This window comes from Chaetodon auriga, chromosome 6, assembly GCF_051107435.1.
Source record: "Chaetodon auriga isolate fChaAug3 chromosome 6, fChaAug3.hap1, whole genome shotgun sequence".
Classification (NCBI taxonomy): Eukaryota; Metazoa; Chordata; class Actinopteri; order Chaetodontiformes; family Chaetodontidae; genus Chaetodon; species Chaetodon auriga.
In genome coordinates this window covers 4859033-4880319 of record NC_135079.1, presented here as the reverse complement: position 1 = coordinate 4880319, position 21287 = coordinate 4859033, and the positions used below count along the sequence as shown (strand labels likewise).

At 44.8% G+C, this 21287-nt stretch overlaps 1 protein-coding gene across 2 annotated transcripts; it reads right to left on the bottom strand.

Annotated features, from left to right (window-relative positions):
* Nucleotides 1-415: 415 nt before the first annotated feature.
* On the bottom strand, nucleotides 416-20767 carry hsd17b12a (hydroxysteroid (17-beta) dehydrogenase 12a). 2 transcript variants are annotated; one of them, XR_013077294.1, is made up of 12 exons: nucleotides 20420-20767; nucleotides 9199-9245; nucleotides 8116-8191; nucleotides 6320-6427; nucleotides 5243-5307; nucleotides 5062-5106; nucleotides 4568-4602; nucleotides 3565-3646; nucleotides 3307-3372; nucleotides 2193-2342; nucleotides 1605-1825; nucleotides 1354-1467 (listed from the first exon to the last, which is right to left on the bottom strand). XR_013077294.1 is itself a non-coding variant. In XM_076733717.1 (11 exons), exons 1-11 carry the CDS (start codon nucleotides 20595-20597, stop codon nucleotides 1685-1687), a joined length of 993 nt encoding a protein of 330 aa, XP_076589832.1. In that variant the 5' UTR covers nucleotides 20598-20767; the 3' UTR covers nucleotides 416-1684. The 2 variants fall into 2 exon arrangements, 1 of the variants encoding a protein (XP_076589832.1); XM_076733717.1 differs by having other exon boundaries at nucleotides 416-1825.
* Between the last annotated feature and the right edge of the window lie 520 nt (nucleotides 20768-21287).

The following is a 21287-nucleotide window of genomic DNA, read 5'->3' as shown; positions in this document are numbered from 1 at the left end:
TTAATTGTACTTTGAGTTCTTCCATTATGTATTTTTCTTCTTCTTCGCTACGTTCAGAAGGAAATAAATACTTCTCCACTACATGTCAGTTACTAGTTTCTTGGCAGATTAAGATTTCAGGATATAGATTAAACTACACAGCAGTATCTAAAGTGCTTCAAATTAGCCCCACCTTGAAATCAACAATATAGCCTACTACACCTTATTGCAGTGGTAAAAATAATCCTGTTAGCAGAGCATAATTTAGGCGTGTATTTCTTAATACAGGGCCTTAATGTAGCTGAGCAGTCCTTCTGCCACTTCCTAGAACTCATTGTGTATTATGCTACTAAGCCAATCCAATATACAGTACAATCCTAAAAATCTCTAAAGCTACACACATTTGGGGGGACAAAGATACACAATTACAGTAATGTGCTGTATACCAGAGCTTTTTATTAACAAATCATATAAAACATACATTTCAAGCAATATAAATGTAAACAGTGCATTTTACATGTAGAAACTCAAATTTTAATTTCCAAGCATATTAAAAAGACATTACAGAGGGAAAACATTCACAAGGCACCTTAGCTGAGGCACAGGTCAGACCAAGTCATATGGGGGTACTGAACTGTGCACAGAGTGTAAAGAGGAGCTATTCCCTAGTTTTGCAGCATATATTTGGTAGCATACGAACCAGCCTGTAGATAAACGTGAAACCACAGCTAATGATGTAAAACATTCTGCGTGAAATCCTTTCAAAACACAATGGATTAACTAAATGGGCAGCGGTTAAAAGGTTTTCCTTTGTCTATGAAAGGTTTACATTTGGATTTCAAGTGGCAGAAAAATGGAGCAACTGTGTAGTTCACATGGACATGGCACCCGCTGAATTGCCTCCTTTCACAGTACATTTTTATCCAGTCAGTACCCGCTCATTGAATCTGACCATTTCCAGCATTAATGTCAGTAGAAAGGCACTTGTTGTTAATGCCACAGTGAATGAGAACTACAAAAAAAAAAACAAAAAAAAAACCAACTTTGGTTTAGAACAAGTGATACATTGGTGCAACAACAACCCACCACTAAAGTATCATTTTAAATATACACACAATATTATACAAAAACAGGAGAGCCAAAGCATAACGACTACAGCACAGCAATGGAAGTAAACTGGCATGATAGGGAGCAGAGACTGCCATCTTTAAAAGGCCCAGTGATTTGTAAACAGGTTGAAAGCTAGTCTTAAGGTCAGAATTTGGCTCATGTGTTCATACGAATAGAAAATAAATAATTATACAATTATATATGTAAAAAGATGCCCACCACCATTTTCCACTGCTTACAACAGCAGGGTTAACAAATGACTCAATTTTTTGGCTGTATCATTTCCACCATACGTGTCAGTGACAAAAAGTATTAATGTTCTTTGCAAGGAGCAGCATTTTATTATCGTTTCACCTCCTGTCCTCTTTGGCTGTGTCTCTCCAGACAAACCGCATCAGGGCAGAGGCTGCCGTTTTAAACGCAGTCAGACACATGCTTTGGTGTGCACGTCTACTGAAGGCACAAAGGTGAATTCGCAGGGAACCCTGGAGGATCAGCTGCACAGATACACACACGCACACACAATCTCTCTTTTCCTTAAACGCTGCACCGGGTCAGAACAGAGTGGCTGCCTGCAGATTCATCAGCAGTCTTCCTATTCACTCTTCAAACTCGCTCCGTTCTTCTGCTCCCGCAGCTTCCTCCTCTGCAGGTATCCGGTACGCTGCAGACGGTTCATTCTGGCTCCCAGGAAGATGACAATGCTGCTTGGCACCAGCTTGGTGGTCACCCAACCCTGTGAGAAAAGAAACAACAAAAGAGGTGCATGGGTTTGCAGTCAATTTAGTCATAGCTTACAGGCTTTAAATGAAAATGCTAAAATAAATGATTTGACTAAAAAGCTTTTCCAGGACATCTTCAAGAAGTCAGTTAGGTTAAATTTTGTAGCACCAAAAACATTGTTTAAGCAACAGGGTTTTCCACACAGACAAAATACAGCCTGGATGTATGCTGGATATGTGCTGCAGCAAACCTCAAGAGGCATTAAAATCGACCACTGAGCCGGATAGCTCAGTCTGAAGTCTGACATTCCACAACTAAGAACAACGTCGAAGTTCACTGAATGTATTCTTGATCAGTATCATGAAGTGTTCACTTCTTACCATGACAGCGTGGGGGAAATAGCCATTGGTCTGGCTCTGCAGACCCACAGTGGTGAGCTCAGCTGCCACATAGCGCTCTGGGGTGGGCTTGTCCAGGGTGGGCTTCCTGATACGAGTCATTTTCGTGGCCACAAAGAAGGGCAGCACACTCTGAAGGAAGGCAAAGGGAAAACATATGAGATGAGCTCAAAAAACAAAAGCATCTAAATACCACCCTGGCTGAATTACCATAAAGAAAACCATTGTGCTTCCCTATGCTGGTATAAATTTTCTTAATTTAAATTACAAACTTCCACAGTTGAACTCCCGTTTTGCAGCAAAGACAAAATTGCGTGATAAGTATTTAAATTAAAATGCATAAAATCTCGGGCTGACTGGGGTTATCAGGTGAAAATACACTCAGGGTTTGCTGAGGTGAAACTGTTGTTCACGCTGCAGCCACAGGGTGGCACATAAGTCACTACTACAGAGGGTGCTAAAAACAGAACAAACGAGCTTTGTGTGCAACAACAGATTTTTCCAAAATGCCACTGCTGTAAAAATGTGCATCAGAGGCAGCATTCATGAAGGTGTGTCCTTTCCACTGGCCTTAAGGCAGGACTGGCTGACAGCAACAAGTTAGCAACTTCTTTTGACTTGAATCTGAGGGAATTTCTCTTTCACATTCCATAAAACTCAAAAAAGAAAATACATTTAACCATTTTAAATTTAAAGTCACGGCACAAGCAGGGCCTACAGCCCCCGTCCCAAATCCCCAAATGTTTTGTAGGTCATCTACACTTGCATGAAGGGTGAGGTGCAAAAGCTGCTGTACACCATCTCACGAATGGACCTTTCAGAAATTGTTGTGCATACTATTTTCAACTTAGACTGAGATAAATTGACACTAAATGACACCACGGGATGGAGAAGACCGGGCCTACAGCGGTATCGTTTGTGCTACTATCTCCCAAAGTTTGGACAGGGGAGCAAAGTTACAGTTCTTCCTATCTGGCCTAAAAATGCTCAAAGCTTGAGTGCCCTCACAGCTAAGAATGCATCCTTGGGGAAAAAAAAAAAACCTACGCAGGGAGGCGGAGAGGGATTAATCCCATCAGACAAGCCCCAAACTCACCTGAATGATGATGCCTTGACGCCTGTACTCCTCCTGAAGGCCACGAGAGAAGAAATCCACAAAGGCCTGCACACAGAAAACGATGAACACATCAGTGTGGAAAATGTTGCTGTTATCACAGACTCCACATGAGGCAAAAAGGGGTGGCTTGGGTTGATGAAACAAGCAAATACTGAACAATTTTATGAAACAATTCCATTTTCAGAGAGACTTCTTGATGGTTTGTCAGTGACAGACAAGTGCAGGTGTCATACATACCTTTGTGGAAGAATAGACTGTGAGCAGAGGGACAGGGTACATTCCACTGGCAGAGGAGATGTTGAGGATCACACCTTTGGACCTGAGAGAAACACAGCGAGTCCAATTTAGGACGAGAACTTTGCTCTTTTAGCCAAAAGAGAACATTTAGCATTGCAACAGTCACCTGTCAGAGTTCAATGAACGAATGAAATTTCAGGACATGTTTTGATGATGTGACATGAGTCAGAAATCAATCAGAGGCTTCTTGTTCAAAATCAAGAAAGCCTGCTGACATCCTCAATTTCAACAGTGCTGCCATCACATCACATCACAGCACAGCACAGGGCTTTCCTCACGATGTGAAGCACTGATCCCAGAACAGTGCAACACATTTATTTTCCTAAGTGTCCTTATTTTTTCTTCAAATCCACAAACTTTCAATGATTTTCCAGGCCAGTGGGAACCCTGTGTCTATACACATTCAGCACACTGACAAATACATACAAAGTGATCTTCCACACACACACACACACACACACACACACACACACACACACACACACACACACACACACACTCTAAAACAGTGTGGTAGTGGCCGTGTGTGTTGCCATGGCAGCCTGTTGCTGCAGTGATGTAGTGGAGTGACGCTCCAGCCTCACACGGCACCAAATGTGCCTGCGCTGCTATTGGCCAGCGGGAGTCACATGGGAACCGAGCAGCCAATCCGGTGGGAAGAGCACTTTGTGTGAATTGAAAGCTTGTCAGCATTGCGAACAAAGGAGGAGAGGAAAAGAGATGCAGTGATGGAAAGGGCTCGGTGAGGATTTCTGGTCCCCCTTCCCCATAAAAAGAGTCACCTTTATAAAATGTGATCTCCCAGTAACTGTTAGAAGACAACAAGGTCTTTTGTTTCATTTTGAGATTCCTTGTGCAGCTCTGTGCCACAATCCCTCGTTCACAACACTGATATTTGACTGCAGTCATGTCGCAAAACATGGAAGCCCGTCACTTGACTCACCTCTCAGCCATTCTGGGCAGCACCAGACGGGTCATCTGAAAGAACGGCAGCAACACAAGCTCAGTTAACATCAACTGTCGCATAAAAACAATGACAAAACTCCTAAAAAAGGAGGAACAAGGGGAGTGGGGAAAGAAGGGAAAGAGTTTTGCTTAAAAAAAAAAAAGACTAAAAGTAGGAGGGAGAGAGAGAGAGACGGGCAGAAACCGACAGAGAGAGAGAGAGAGAGTTGCGTGGGTGGCGAGTACAGACAGCGTTGGTGTAGTCCACCGTTGCTTTGGGAACAACTGAGACACTGCAGGTACCATGGTAGAAACAGCAGAAGAGGAGAAAGAAAAAGAAGAGGAGGAGACGAACAAAAGGGGGAAAAGTGAGAGGAAAGTGATACTTCGAACAAACACTCAGGGCGAGATGTAAATATGTAGTTTGCCGTCACACAGCTGAAGGTATTTGGGATATTTCCTCCCAGAAAAGTGTGAAGGAGACAGTCTTACCTGGCACACTGAGGTCATGTTGACGTTGATCATATTCGTGATGAACTGAAACACAGAAAGCACCAGTCAGCCAAAGATTCACTTATGAGAGGAGTTTGCTCACTTATTTTAAGACCGGGCTCTTAACTTGGAGTATTAGAGAATTTGCATTTGCAAATAAACATGAAGTAATAAAACTCACATTGTCCAGATCAGGAATGTGGAGGAAGTACTCTGGGTAGGGGTAGGAGACGCCAACATTGTTGACTGTTGGAGACAAAAGGGGAAAAAAAAGCAATTCATACACCAGTTTCACAGAATAACCTGGTGCTAAAGCAGTCAAACTCACTTACATTTCTACCACAAGGTGGCAGCAAAAGCAAACCAGATAGAAACAGGCCTTTACTCCACAGTAGACAGAGCCACACCTTAGAGGCAGTAGAGCACATTTGGTATCATAAAAAGAGGACAAAGAGTTCCTTAAATGTTCAGCTGAAAAGTACAACGTGAACTCTCGGGCTAAGGTGTACAATAAGATCAACAGCTGAAATTTTAGTGCTACTTGAAACAACGTGAGTCGTGATATCAGAGTCAAAATAACGTTTTCTTGAAAGTCTCAACAGCTCGAACTAAAGGCTGACTTTTAAAAAGAAGGTAAGAAGTGCAGGATAAGAAACGCGTTCTTTTCACACTCAAAGGAAGACTCGTTTTTTGTGGTCTGGCGGTATGTCTCCGACACAATGGCACGATAATTCAGCCAGACCTTAAACATGGTCCCAGTCAACAATGTGCACATCAAACCTTTGCCAGACAGTGAAACACAAAGACGTCTATTCATGTGTGCAAGTTCAGTAAGTTTAAAACGGATTAAATGAATCTACTGGTCACACCAAACTCGGCATGGCTCATATGTAGTGAAATTCAGAAGGTCAACAGTGAAACAAAGGCCAAACTGTCTTTGCAAGGTTCCTTTCCATCACATGAATTATGTCCAATTTTTTAATAATAATGAGCCTATAAGTGTTTCACCTCCTGCTGCAAAAACAATGCATCTCATGCTGCTTTAACACACAAGAAGTTTATAGTTTGTCTTGTACTCTCTTTGCCCTTTAGGAGAGGTCTGATCATTTCTGTCTGCAACACAACAGGTTCAAACAGTACGTGAACCGCACTGAAGACAAGACGAAACTCTTTTTAAATGTGTCGATATGCAAATGATGTCTGCAGGTCTCCAGTGGAAGGGTCAATGTGCACACTGTCTTGAAAAATCAGCTCTTACCAAGAACACCGATCTCCAGACCAGCCAGCCCCGCTTCGATCTTTGGATAGATGTCTGTCTTGCCAAAGTCAACGGCAATGGTCCTGGTCTCCACTTTAAACTGCTCCTCTGTGAAGGGAGAAACGAGTGTCCATTAACATTACAGTGTTAGCTATGAGGCAATGGACGGAAAGGATACGAGTGTGTGATCATTCACTCATGCCATGCATTCATGTGTCACAAGTCAACCAGCATTACGTGGCCCCACAACAGAGCAGTCCCCTGTTTCAAAACCCTGGATCCATTCAAATGAATGGATCATGAAACCAGTCAAGTGCCAGACCTGAACTGAAGAGGGCACTGCGTACCAACAAACCAGGCGAGCCATCTTCTCCACCTCCCTCCACTCCCTCGTCATGTTTGACGCGCCTGCTGCAATTAGAATTTATTGTCCAAAGACTCGTTTAGCTGATCAGTGGCGGAGGGAGTTATAAGAGGAAAATTCCTGGGATGTGCCTCGCTAAAGACCAGCAGTGTGTCAGTGTGTGCTCAGAGTTGAAACAAGATTAAACGAAAAAAAAAAAGAAAAAAAAAAAGGGGGAACCTGAGAGGAATGAGAGCTGGGGGTGAGTGACAAAAAGAGGGGAGGGTTAGAGGACGGAGGCGCGCTGAAATCTATATCCAGCTCAGATTATTTTTAGTCACTACAACCAATGTGAGCTCACGTCAAAGAAAATTATGAAAAGCAGGACATGGTGGCAAAGAGGCAGAAATATTCAAGTTGCTAAATTGGCGGAATAATTTGCGGTTGCCGGGTAGGTGCACTCAAGAGTCAAATGAGATGCTTGTGTAAGAGAGGAGAGGCATTTAGAACAATGAAATTATAGGTGGGACCGGGTGGGCTGCCTTGTTACATGCCAGGGAGGGTGATCTCGTCAGACTAATCGTGAGGGAGGAGTGCCAGAGTTTGGCACGCCGCACCCCGCTCGTGACTACCCATCAGCCCCCTCTGTGGACTTGAAGCACGACAGGGGAAATTGCGCTGCGAGAGACGTCAGAGACAGATGGAAAGAGAGAGTCAGGGAGAGGGCACTATTTGAACAGGGGGGGCCACTCACCATTCAGTCCCTCTTAAAATCTGGAGACAAGCCAGCGAGAAAGAGAGAAAAAAGTTTCCTTTCATACGGACGCTCATTTCTTTTTTTTTGTTTGTTTCCATCTGTGTAGACTTGAATGAGATATCTGTCAGAAACGGGCCGGTCTTTCCTCAGAGGAACAGGTTGGTCCAAGAGTTTCTTTAAATCAGGCCAGATCTTTAATCTGTCTTCCTTCATACTGAGAGTGAGGATGTAAAAACACAGCCCGCTTTGTTGGCTACATGTTTCCAATTCACCTGCTCTCAAACAGAATAAAGGCACGACTTAGCGGGATGCAAAAGAGTGTGAAAAATGGGATTTAGAGAATAAATCTGAATAGTGAAACTACTCACAAAATGACAAAACAAAGGAGAAGCCAGTAAATTCACTACTTTGTTGCCAGTTTGTACACAGTGAAACAACTAAAATAAACTTGTGCTAACTTCTATTTTGTTCTCAAAAGAGATGCAGTGATTATTTTCGCTCCATTTTTCCGTGTCCGGTTATCGAGGCCTGGGAAACCCTGCAGCCGACGGGGTGGGAGGTTGCACGTCACCGCCTGCCCATACTCACATCCTCATCAGCCCACTCGCTGTGCGCTCAACCCCGAACAGGTTTCCATGATGTGGACACGCACACACACAAACACACACACACACACACACATTTATACACACTTACCAAGTGAGCTGGCCACGTCATCCAGCTTGTCCTGGGAGCGACTGATCAACATCATGGCAAATCCTCTACGAGCCAGCTAGAAAGGAAACAGCTGTTAGTAAGAGAAGCACAAACTTGACCATAATTTGAATGTATTGGGCCCGTTGTCACATTTGGTGACTGCAGATGTCAGTGAAAGGAGGCAGAAAACTTCAGTGTGCAGAAATCACACAGTATAGAAATGTGAGATCAAAAAAGATCCAACAAGAGCACTAACTCTCTGAAGTGTATGTTAAGTTGATGTCGCTTAACTTTCCGTAAGTTCAGCTTCAAAGAAGATTGGTAACATAACATCAAAAATTGTTGTGCCCACTTTGTTGGAAACGTGCTTCCAGAGGAGACGAGGAGACGTTCACAGAGGGCACGAGAGCAGAAAAGACCTCATACTTCACTTACGATCGGGAGAATTTTGATCAAATCAGAAGCACGTAATCCTCAATTTTTGTCAATTTTTGCTTCCCATGAGGTTTCTAAGTTCATGTGGCCATTCTGCTGTGCAGTGACCAAATATGCTTGTGCACTTGAAACGATGCACTTCAGAGCACTGAGGTGGATTTATCAAGTCCGATGTGAAATGCGAAAGCAGCATTCGCAGCGTGTTTCTGCATAAATATTAACATGCCTAAAAACCCTGCATGGCATAATGCGCTTGCTAAAATAGTGGCCTACCGTTGCGTGACAAGCTGCTAGCCCCACTGTAGCACCAACAGCAACGGTATGAGTCAAAGGCCCTACATGACTATATTATACAGCCAGCACACCCACACACGGATGGGCAAGTAAACACGTGGCAGGGTAGCTCCGATTCAACGTGTGCCTGTTACCTCCGTATGAGCTCTTGTTGACGAGCCTGTATTGAAGTGTGCATGCATATGTGTGTGAGGACTCTCTTCCACGTTAATAGGCCTGTAAGAGCTTTCCCCTACCGTGGCCTATGAGGGAACACGGTGTATGTGTGTTTGTGTGTGTGTGTGTGTGTGTGTATGCATGAGTCACAGCTTTTCCGTGAAAGAAATGAAATAAATAAGGGTCCAGGAGCCTCACCTCCTCCGCATAGGATTTCCCGATTCCATCCGTGGCTCCCGTCACAACTGGAGAGACAGAAAGAAGAAGAAGAGGTTCGTTTAGGCTCTCTTTGCATCACTTACACAGTATGTCGCAGGGCAGGGGTCAAGTCAATTTCTGCTCCACTAATTTAAAGACCCCAAAAGTTAAAAAAGACCCATGCTGCTTCAAATTCCTTGAGAGAGGTTTCACTTTGCATTTTGAATCTAGGTAAACTTACTCATTGCCTCACTGACTCATTCACGATGCCATCTTTCTTTCTGTTACCTTTGCATCCTGTGACAGTTGCGCATAAAAATGCACAAACGAATGAAATCCTGTTTGTTCAGAAGCTTTACGACACACCTTCACATCAGGTCTGACCACTTCCACCTGCCATCATAACGGCTCAAAGCCCCAGGAGCTCTTTGCAGATGATGGGACCGTCATCTGAAGCAAATCTGTTGTTGGACACACCCCATAATACTGTTCACCTGCTATTTAGGAAAACCTCTGAGCTTTGGACGAGATGCTTACACACTGTCCGCTCGCAGAGTGCACGCAAAAAAGAACGCGTGGCTCGATTTGGGAGCACTGATGCATATAATACAACCCATGATAGTAAAGATAGGAGTCAAATTACAAAAGATGGAGCTACAAAGACAACAGAGGAGACAGAGATGGTATGGAGGCTGAGATAAGATGGTATAGATTGAAGCAGAACAAAGACAGAAGATGCTATAGGATTCACAAAGCCCTCAACACCCACTGAGAGCAGCTCCTGTGATGTAAAACAATGATTTTCAAGATCATGTTTAGGGTTTTGCACATGAACGCGGCCTTGAATTACTTATCAATTTATTGTGCCGACAAATCAGACCGTTGAGGTCAAATCAAGTGTGCCTGTGGTTTAGAAAAAAGGTGGAGGGAGGCGGAGAACGGTCAACAAGCAGAGAGCAGTTTGGTGAAAGATTTCACAGAAGCACAGCGAAAGATGGTGAAGTGGCCGCAGCGTGGGGAGACAAAGACGGAGAGAGGAGCTGATGTTCTTCTTGTGTTGAGAGTTCTCCTCACCTTGTCAAGCAAGCAGGGCTATTTTTAAACCTTCACTGCCCATCAACCCCAGCTCCTTGACTGACGGAGGGTGAGGGGAGAAAGGATGGATGGAGGGAGGGAAAGAAGAACAAGGGAGGGAGAAAAACAGACTCAAGACAAACAAAAGGGTGGTGGCGGTGAGGGGAGATTGGGGGTATTCACACATATACATGCACACGCATAGTTGTGCATCATGAATATATTATTAGCGAGGCTTGATGAAAGATTAATGGAGGTAGAGGACATTCTCTGGCAAAGAGCTGGAGAGCAGGAAAAAGAGACAAGATGAGAGAGGGGATGCAGAGAGGAGGGAGTGATGACGAACATGGAGCAGGAGAAAGGAGGAGGGTGAAGTGGGGTAGGGAGGGCGGGGGGGATGGGGGGGATCCTAGGGGCGGCTAAAAATAGAACTGGAGCGAAGCAAGAGAACGAATGAGTGAAGGAGAAAGAGACAGAATAGAGATGGTGGCGGAGGAGGGGGGAGAGAAGAACAAGTGAGTGAATGAGCGGAGTGAGAGCGAGAGAGAGTAGCACAAAGTCAAAAGTGAAAAGAGAGCAGAATCCCTGGTTATTTTTAAACCTCCCCCCATGTTAAGAATGAAACGCTCCGTGGCAGAAAAGCCTCAATGGGCGCGGGCCGTACCAAATCAGGCTCTCGCTGCAGATGCAGGTGGGGGCAAACAGAGGCAGGGAGAGGCTACATTCGCTGCAAAGTAAAATGGCTGAGAGGGGGGAAAAAGAACAAGCACCTTGACATAAAAATGAGCTTTCTCGCATTTACTACAGGGGAAATGAATAAGGATGATTTGCTTTATGAGCTCCATGGCTCATATTTCACACAAATGCCAAAATAACCCTGGAAATGTTATATATCATGGCCGGCAGGTGAAAACCTCTTTCCAAAATTGTCAGGAACTTTTAAAATCTTTTTATATCTCTTTTCAGGTGACAATCATGCCAAGTTTTGAGATGATCTGATGAGTGTAACGAACACAGAGGAGCATGAAAACATTCAGATCATGGAAAAAGGTTGCCAGACGGTAACAATGAGACAGTCTTTTCTGAGGCATCGTGAACCAACAAGTGAAGAAAAGCCCCAACTGATAAGGAACACCTTCTATTATTCTTCTCTAACTAGGCTGACGACACCGAGGAAGAAATGATAGCTGAAACGGAGAACTAGAACCTCAGCGCACCGACCACATTCCTGTCACATGGGACAAGAAATGCCCCACAGAAAGGCAGCAGGGACGCATGAAAATCATCTGCATGACAGAGTATCAGGTGCAGAGAATCGCACCTGTTGAGACAACGTGTCGTGTGGCCAACATGAATGCACAACACCACCATTTCAACTTTAACCTGACAGAGGAGGGCGTGCAAGAATGTACTATGTGCTTAAAACACAGGTGCAGCGTGACATTTTGAACTTGAACTTGACAGTAAAGAACACATGGCACTCGTCACATTGTGTGTGCGTGTGTTTCGGCTGTGCATGCCACGCATTTTAAGAATTCAAGAATGTGAAACTCCACTGTTCTAGCTTTTGAGACTCATTTTTCAGGCAGGGCTGAAGCACATTTGAAATGTAATCCTAAAAATCGGATATATTCATATCATATAAATGTGCCCATTTCTAAGATGTGGTCAGGGATGAATTCCAGCTCTGCCCTCTCAAAATATCTGGTAGAGACTTCTACCTGTCTTAAATGTACCTAACTGACTTAAGCAGGTTAACTGAATTAAAACAGCGTAAATCACTCCATCTGCTTAAAGCAGCTGGATAACCATAACAACAAAAAAGAAATAAAAACACACAACTTCACTGTCATCACCACTTACTTCTTTAAGGAGACTCTACTTTGAATTGTGTTTTTCCACTCTGCACTTGTCTACCAACACCTCCCTCCCCAGGCCTGGTGCCCCCTCCCCACAACCACCAAATCCTCGTGCTGTACTTATGAATGACTCCACTCCTCCCACTCATTATATAATAGTACCATTTTCTCAATAAACGTTGTCTAGGGAGTGAGTGAGAGTGAAGTGTGTGTGTGTGTTTATGTGCGTAACGGGGGTGGGGGGTGGGGGTGCGGGGGGGGTAGTACAGTGGGATTAGGACACAGAGTTCCTCTCGAGTCTTAAGATGTTTCTGTTTTGCTTTTGAGTTGCTATCAGCCATCGTAAGTGCAACAAATACAAGAGCAAAGAAAACAGTCTGAGACATCCTGTAAGAACTGATGCATTCGTGGGGAAAAAATAATCATCAGCCACGCCTGAAAGACAGAACGAAATCTGATGCCAATTCACCTGCCGAACCTTCAGCGACCAACCTACGCTGGCCACTGCAGAAACAACAGCAAAGATAAGAGCCATGTTCAGCTCTTCCACTGATGCAAACAGAACACAATGTCCAAAAACACCATTGTTCAGTTAAGTCACAAACACACACCCACCCACCCACCCACCCCAGTGCTCCCAGCAGGACTTAATTCCCCTCACGTGAGCAGTGCATTACATCTGTGACACACACAGATGTAATGTAACAAAAAGGGTCTACGCAAGCAAGCACGTGACGGACAGCAGCGCTACTGACGCTCAGGGAAGACGCGCACACACTGACAACAAAGGCTGGATGTGTGTTGACGGGGCACCCACGTATTAGTCTGTTGCGTGCAATGATGGAAAAAAACAGAGATCTGGGAGAGAACAAGGAAGAAGGGTGTTGAATCCATGAATGTATGCATATGTGTGCGCGCAGAGAGGATGTGTGCAAGGCTGCCTCTCATTCATTCCCAGCAACACCACTCTGAACCCAGTCTCTCCCATTCCAGCGCCTCTGAGAACACCGGCCCACCGTGCTGGCTCTGAAGCGCCCTGACGGGGGCGCGTTTGCACCACAGCTTAGCTGTGCTTAATGCTGCACATCACGTCCAGAGGTATTGACATCCCCCAGCCTTTTCTGTCTCCCCCCTCCCTCCCTCCTCAGCAGTGGAGCAGCCCCTGCCGCTGCCTGCTCACTATTCCGAGGGTCTAAAAAAAGCAGCAGGAGGAGTAAAAATAGCAGCGCGCCTGCACTGCCTCGTCTGGGAGCTGCCTGCCTGCCTGCCTGCTTGCCTGCCTGCTTGCCTGCCTGCCTGCCTGCCCTCCCGCCCGCCTGCCTGCCTGCCTGCCTGCCGCAGCACCTGAATACCAACAAGATCCCCCACCACCATCACCATCATCACGACGACCAGCCTGCTGCTGCTGCTGCTGCATCCTCATCCCTCCACCTAAAAAACCTGAAGCCAGAATGAGCACTGCAGGCTGGGAAAAAAAACCACAGAACATCTGATCTGATGAGCAGCGGAAAAGAGAGCAGGGCGACCACAAAGCCCTGTACTGAAGAATCTTTGATTTAGATTAACATGGACTGCGTGAGACGGCGCGTGTGTGAGGACGAGACAAAAGAAAAGCTAAAATCTTTATGTGCATGGGAGATTCAGATGTCTATTAATTGTTCTCTCTCCAGATGAAGGTGCACTGATCAGTAAAATAAGCTGATCTGGTGTTTAGGTGGAGAAAAAGCTGGCATGGTATCAGTTACCCACAGGGTGAGGGTTTTTTTTTGGAAGATTCAACTACTTGTGCAAAGAGAGAGTGAGACAGAACTAAAATCAGCACCCCCCCGATCCTCCCCACCACCACCAAATCCCCAATTAAGATTCTCAGTGAGGAGAGACTGCGGTCCTTGTATGCCCCTCTCTCGTTACGTACTGTTATGTAATCTGTCGCACCCCAAACTCGCCTATCAACGAGCAGCCCCTCCTACCTCAGAGGGAGAAAGAAAAAGATGGAGGGAGGGAGGGATGCAGCAGAAGATCCAAAGACAAACCCCCCCCCCACCCTCACCCAAACACACATCCCCTTTCTCCATCCACCCACCTTCCACATTCAAACACACACACGCTGCTTTAAATAGCAGGGGAGAAAAGTCACATGGGTAATATAAAAGTCGACAAAAATAAAGCTTGATCGGGCCGGGGGAGGGGGAGAAATGAGGGGAGGGAGGGTGAGACAGAAAAAGAGAACATGTACTTCAGAGCTGCCCAAGATAGAACCAGCATCTATATTTGGGTACAGAGCAAAAATAGTCCCCCCCCCCCCCGTCCGTAGTCACACGCCTTGTTTTAAAATCAATAGTTTCTTTCACAACTACTTGGATTGAAGACGAGGTGATTTTTGAGCAGGAGGCAAACTTTGATATTTGACCGAGCGCCGTTCAGGACAGGCTGTACTCTGTGGAGGTCTTCGCTTCAGACAAAGCCTACAGCAGGTGATTTCACTTTATTAGTCCGTCCTCTCTGGCTGAAGGAGCGTTAATCAGTGAAATCACCTGCTGGAGTCTTTGATGGTCGGCCCTCGATGACCCGGGACTGAAAAGGCCTGCTGTATCGCTGACGTCCCTGTATTTGATGCCTAATTCCTCTGCAAATTTGATGCTTTAAAACTTACTTGTATTTATGAAGACTGTCAGATGGATGAAGCCCTGAAACATGTTCCAAATGAACGTCATGCTGCAGATTCCAACTATGAGCGATGCTTCTGCTTATAGTTAAATCACACCAGAAGCTATAACAAGACAGCAAAAAGAACTGACATAAAAAAAAACTTAACAGTCAAATCAAGACCCAGAAGCGTCTTTTTGGCATGCATATCCTGCACTTCAACTCTCTCACACACCCTGAGTTGGGCGTTTTTATTTTTATTAGGAGGTTAGGTAATGGCTTAGCTCAGAACATGACTTCATACATTCTTCTCAAGTTTGTCCTAGAAAGGCTGACAACAAACACTTCGAAGTACATTTCAACAGATACTGTCCTCACGCCTGAACACACTGACTTTCTGGTATGTTGGACTGCAACCAACAAGAGAAGGTATCGCTTCAGAGGAGCAAACAAACAACTGACTCCAAATCTGCTGGTGGTCTAGTGTTGTGTGTTTAGCAGCTCCTGCATTATTGTGCTTGGTGTCCTCTTTGTCTCTCCAGCCAAGAAATATCTGTGTGTAAGATATGCTGTAGTTACGCTGGAAAGGCAGTTAAATTTAGATGAAGTTAAACCAAGTTCACAGTAAAAATGCATGGCTTAAAAACACACAATGCGCAAGTAATGAATATTTTGTCAGGCGCTTTAGTTAGAAATATTACTGGGCCTAAAGAACTGATGTTTTCATCCTTTTTTGATGTTACCTTTATTTGCGGAGAAATGTCAGTCCCTTCGGCAGTGCGAGGGCTTCAAAAGACCATTTTAGAGCAGAAACGATCAGTGGCTCGACAATTAATCTGCAACTGTTTTGGTTAAAGCCATTTTTATGCCAGTTTTCAAGCAGATATGATTATCTTGTCTCTTAAGTATCTTGAGAGTTTCAGACTGTTAGTTAGAAACATATGAAGATGTTGTTTTGGGCTTTTGAAAAGGTACAGCCATACTTTTTTTCCACTTTACTATTTTCCAGTATTTCACACACCAAATCATTAATCGAGAAAACAATCAGCAGATTAATCAATAGTGAAAAGAATCTGTAGTTGCACCCCTCGAGAGAAAGTTAAAAATGCTGCCCAGTTAAACTGTTTGTGTAGGCTCTGCTATGTTCAGAAAATCTACAATAATAACATTTTATAGCAGATTTTGTGAATATATATTTTTTAAAAAGACGAGCAACATCTCCGTGTTTGTGCAGCTAAAGTTTTGCCAGTTACTGTTTGGTAATTTCTGGATAAATAACAAAATTATAAATGGACATTGCAAAACTAATTCTGGTCATGATGGATTACAAGAATTTAAGTATTTAATTTCTGAGAAAATATCAACTGAACTGTGGGTGAAATTGATACAATATGAGAAAAAAATGGAGAAGAAAACAAAAAACACTCAGGAAGACGGTGCTGTAGCCTCAAAGAGAGAACAAGATACAGAGAAACAGATACACACTGGCTGGATGGAGAGCTGGGTGAGATGGAGAGGGAGGGGGGAGGGACTGAGAAGAGCTTGAAATGAGGGAGATGCAGAGGATTTTTTCCCTCCCTCCCTCCTCTCTCTTTTTTTCCCTTTTACCCAGCATCCCCGGCTCCAGCACGTGTCACAGAGCGTGTTCATCACATGAACAGCAGTGTTCTCTCTCTCCCTTTCGCACCGTCTCTCTCTCCGCCCACACACACACGCGCACACACACACTCTCTTACAAAGCACTAGGGGGAAGCACATTCACAAGGATGAAGAAGTGGAGACCCTGCATCAGTTGAAACACACACACGGGGATAAATTTCATTCACATATGTGCATTTTCCTTACCATGAATGAAGCCTAACTCCTATTCATAAAAAACACTGAAAAAGATGCTCTCATAATAATAATAATACTACTCTGTCACTCGGCTTGTGTTGATAAACTTGCACACCTCAGATGTTTATTCCTAGAGATGAATCAAACTCAACTAAATTCTTGCGTAAGTGCTGACCCAAGTCTTTGTCACTCTTGTGCTGTACTGATGAATGGCTGCATCTTTCTTATATAATAGGACCATTTTCTCAATAAACTGTAATGTCAAAGGGAGGAGGAGGGCACTTCTAAGGCGCACGTCACATCACTACCACCCCCCTACCCTTGCAAAAAGCTCCCTTTGGTCTAATTTACTTCCCTATAATGGAGTTTCACTCACACGTAACAGAACAGACACTGGCTCCCTTATATAATATGGGATGCTGGGGGATAAGAGTGGAGCGAGCAGAGAGGAGAAAACTGGGCACTATCACACATTAGAGTGAAAAGCTTCTCCACTGGAAATAAAAGCTTAAATATTGAACACTGCATCATAACAATATTTGATAAAATACCATAGGACACCAGAAAGAGCCTTTTTAAAAAAGACAAATGTCTTTCTAAAAGCTTGATTCATGCACACTCCTAAAAGAAACTGCAGGAGTCTCCCCGTCTGCTGCTGCATCTGTTGGTGTTTGTCGAAATGTGCTCAAAAATTGAGGCAAAAAAAACATGTCTTTACAGATAAAAATGTGTTTTCTTCTACAGAAAACACATTTTCCTTCACTCAAGGTTTTGAAAAAAGAGAAATGGAGCTGCAGACATGGACTGGGCTGGCAGGAGGTGGGGAGGGAGAGTGTGTGCGTGTGGATGCACAGTGCAGCAGAGAGGCTGGGGAAGCCACTTCAACCCGTGCTGCAGTGCTCCTGTTCTGCCGCTAGGAGTCCCATCCACTAAGGGGAAGACCAGGCAGAGGAACTCCAGAGAAATCCCTGCTCTCCTCTGCATGTGAGAGCTGTAGAGCTTCAGCTCAACACCAAGATGTGCAGTGATACCAGGACAAACTAAACCCAAACAGTTAGAAACTAAACAGGGAAAAGGGGACAGGGATTAACGCCCATGCAATCTACTTTTACATGTTATTGGGCAGAACTTTATCTCATCTACCTGCACACACACGCAAACTGGTCTGACTAGGCATATCAATTATCTCCTAAGTTGCAACAGCAGGCATGTGGATTGCAAAAAACGCATGTTTATAAGGATGTGCCAAGTCAGCAAACATTTTCCAGAAAGTATGACAGTCTACGAACTTTTTCTATGGGGGAAATAAAATGCTACTGACTTTAATTATTGGTCACTAGTTATTTGACCATCATCCTCATCTTACTTGATTACATTAAGTCAAAGTAAGTTAATAATTTCACATCTAACCGAAACCAAGTGGTTAATTCTTGAGTCCAACAAGAGCAGTTATTGAAATTATGCATCTAAAATGGCCGAATGTCGAAGCACATTTAAATTCTTCCTCACTCCACCATTCAGGCGATGCATCACAAAGAAGCATATTCTAACAAAGCAAATGATTTAATATATAAAAGACACTTTATCTAAGTGAATATTTTCTGCCATGGGTAGATACACGAGTTTAAAGTCTGTGCTAAACCCTCACCTGCAGTGTTATGCAACTGTACGGCTCCTCAGAGAAAGAATGGATTCAGGGGAAATGTGGAAGACAGTAAGTAGATGACTAAAAATCCTCCAAACTCTCATACAGTTTCAGCTTATTGTGCATTAAAATAAAGAACACAGAGTCTAATCAATCATTGGACAAGGTCTGACTTGTTGCAACAGTTGTTTCAGTCCTTTGGTGAAAGGTGGAGACAGGGAGTTGCACCACTTGACGTATGTGGATGCTTGTAAAAGAAAATCACACCACTGCCTAACCTGGCCAGACCTGCACATCTGGTCCAACCAGCTGACAAGGTCTCATCCCGAACACACGTCTACTAACCTCCCCCAAATTCTGCTCGCTTCCTGGTGTGACTTCAACCATTGTGAGTTAAAAGGAACGTCAGACTTGTCAGACTGGTGGCATTAACTGGTTTCAGGGAGTGGTGTGCAAGTTCACACATTAAGAAAAGGTTGACAAGAACAAATGTAACCGGCGTGGAAAAGTTGGGGAATAGTTTTCATGGAGCCTTCCATTCATGAATTAGGGATCTTTTCCAAAAAGTTTCTTTGAAACTGCTGGTTTGGAGTATTTCATACTTCATACAGTCTTAAAACTGACTTCTAGCAACACGGGGCTTAAATTTGACCCTTTATACTTACTATACTAAAACGTCTAAGAAAGGTTATTTACTGCACCAAAATGGGCTCTGCTAGAGAACAAGCCTGAGGAATCAGATTCAAGAGTGCAGGAAGGAAACCTCAAGTACAAGATACTGGGGGTGCTGGGGGTGGAGGAGGGGGTGGGGTGGGGGGGTGGGGGGGAATCAGAATTTCTATATGACCAATGGATGACGAAGCGATGAACAAGCGCATGACTCATCGGTGTGCACCGGTATTCCTCCGCATATTCCAGCAGAAGCACTAAAAAAATGTACATTAGTCATTCCTAAAGGCACCCTACCTTTGCGTCATGCGTTTCATTCCATCTTATGGCGCAAAGGGCATCAATTAAACACCCCATTCATAAAAAACGACGGTTTGGAGGGAAAGTGCGTCACGGTGCAGATAAACATCTGGGTTATTTTTTTTTTTTAAAGGACAACAACAAGCATTCAAATCATCCGGGTCGCCTGTTTTTGGGGTATTAGAGGGAGAAGAGGAAGATTATCAACCTATCCCGACGCGAAAGGGAGCGCTCGGCAAATTGCGCAGCAAGAGGCTCCAGACGCAGCAGTCTTCTCCAAATAGGAGACTAGAGAAGTGGGTCAAGCCATGGCAGGGCGATTCCTATGAGACTAGTCTCTACCAAACCAAAATATACTTCGATTTGACTGGAAACTCGCTCCCTATTCGGTCAGGAACGCTGACAAAGCAGCTAAATCATAAAGTCAAATCAAATTGTAAGACATTTTAATCTCGTCTAACAATATGTAGGGCAAACGGAATGGGACATGGTAATGTGACAAGCACTGATGAGAAAGAAACCGACGACACAAGCAAAAGCATGACAAAACACCGCCTAAATATATGAAGGCATAAATATACAAAGTGAGGTAAATGATAATTATTTAGACGAGAGTCAGAATGTTGGACAAACTACCACAATGTGGCATTTTGCGGAGTGAAAAGCTGTGAAAATGATCTAGATGTAGGTCACGTTTTAATTGGGCACATGGGTTTGTCCTACATCATGCGGATGGGCTAATGTGGTTCAGTAGTGCGCTGGCTGAGAGCTCACCCACATAAAACAGCTCTCTGAAAAGTGCGCATAGCCTGCGCAATTTGGCTCCTGGCTCACCAATGTGGGGCATCCCCGCACCGCTCCAAATGTGGGTGAAAACGCTGACTGGAGCCCCTGGCAGCAGCAGAAGGTGCTGTGTTTGACGCGAGGAAAACAAAAAACAATTGAGCTAATAAGGACCATTATCTTGCCTGTCAATCAGCTGCTTACCTGCGCTTGTTACGCAACACCAACCTCCCCTTGAATTAAGTGACAAAGAACGCACCAGAATGCAGCTCTTCTTTGTGCCAAAGTGAAGTTTGAGCTCAATAACCTCATTCTGGTGTTTGTGCGTCGAGTCCACCTGCCTACTTCTGAGCTGCCCTCTTCGTGACCGTGATGCAGGTGGCGTGAAAATTGATGTGACCCAACTCACCTGCCCATTTGCCCAGCTTCGGAGACAGCAGCTGCCCGTTTCCCAAGACCCAGATCCTAATGCCTAAGAGCAGCCTGTAGAGCAGCCACAGCGCCAGGGAGGCCACAGTGAACGCACCGACCCAGAAGAGAGGCGTCTCGGCCCTGCGGAGCGTCTCCTCAACGTTCATCCGGTTCATGGCAGCGGCTCTCGGTGACTCGGCGTGTGTGAGAGTGTGTGTGTGGAGACCTCAATTTTAGGCAATGTGCTCTAATTTCCAAGCCACAACGTGAGAGAGAGTCCCTTTATAAGGAGGTTGTAGCATCACACACACTCCCCCAACTCCCCCAACACTTGTCTAGCCTGATTTAAAGTGCACCGCCCACCTCCTACTCTGCCCCGCCCTTGCGGGCTCCTCACCGGCTGCAGCAGCTGTCTCTCGGCTGATCCGGGGCGCCGGTTGGCCAATTTGCATGTCAATCAAAGCCACAGCTTCCCCCATTCATTCGATTTTCTGTATGGAGCAGGGTGGGTCAAAGGGAGACCGGGATGAGGAGCGATTGGGCAAACATTACGGCAGCTCCCATCCGGAGTCTGTCATTGGCTCTCGCCGGAGCAGGTTTGTCGGTTTCAGTCAGGATTATGAAACCCTCCAAACCCACGCTTTCGAAAAAAAACTGCCCACACCACTTTATGAATGAAAGGATGCTCTCATTGGTGAAAAATGTGCGCGTCCTCCCGCCCCTCGGAGAGCGCTCGGAGACAATTAATTGGCTAAAGTGATGCCAGTCTGTGAGGTCAGCCTGCTCCCACCTAGACATGAGTCACTCGTCTATTTTAAGTATTCTGTCTGCATCATACTGCTGATAACCACTAAAAAACGAGGAAA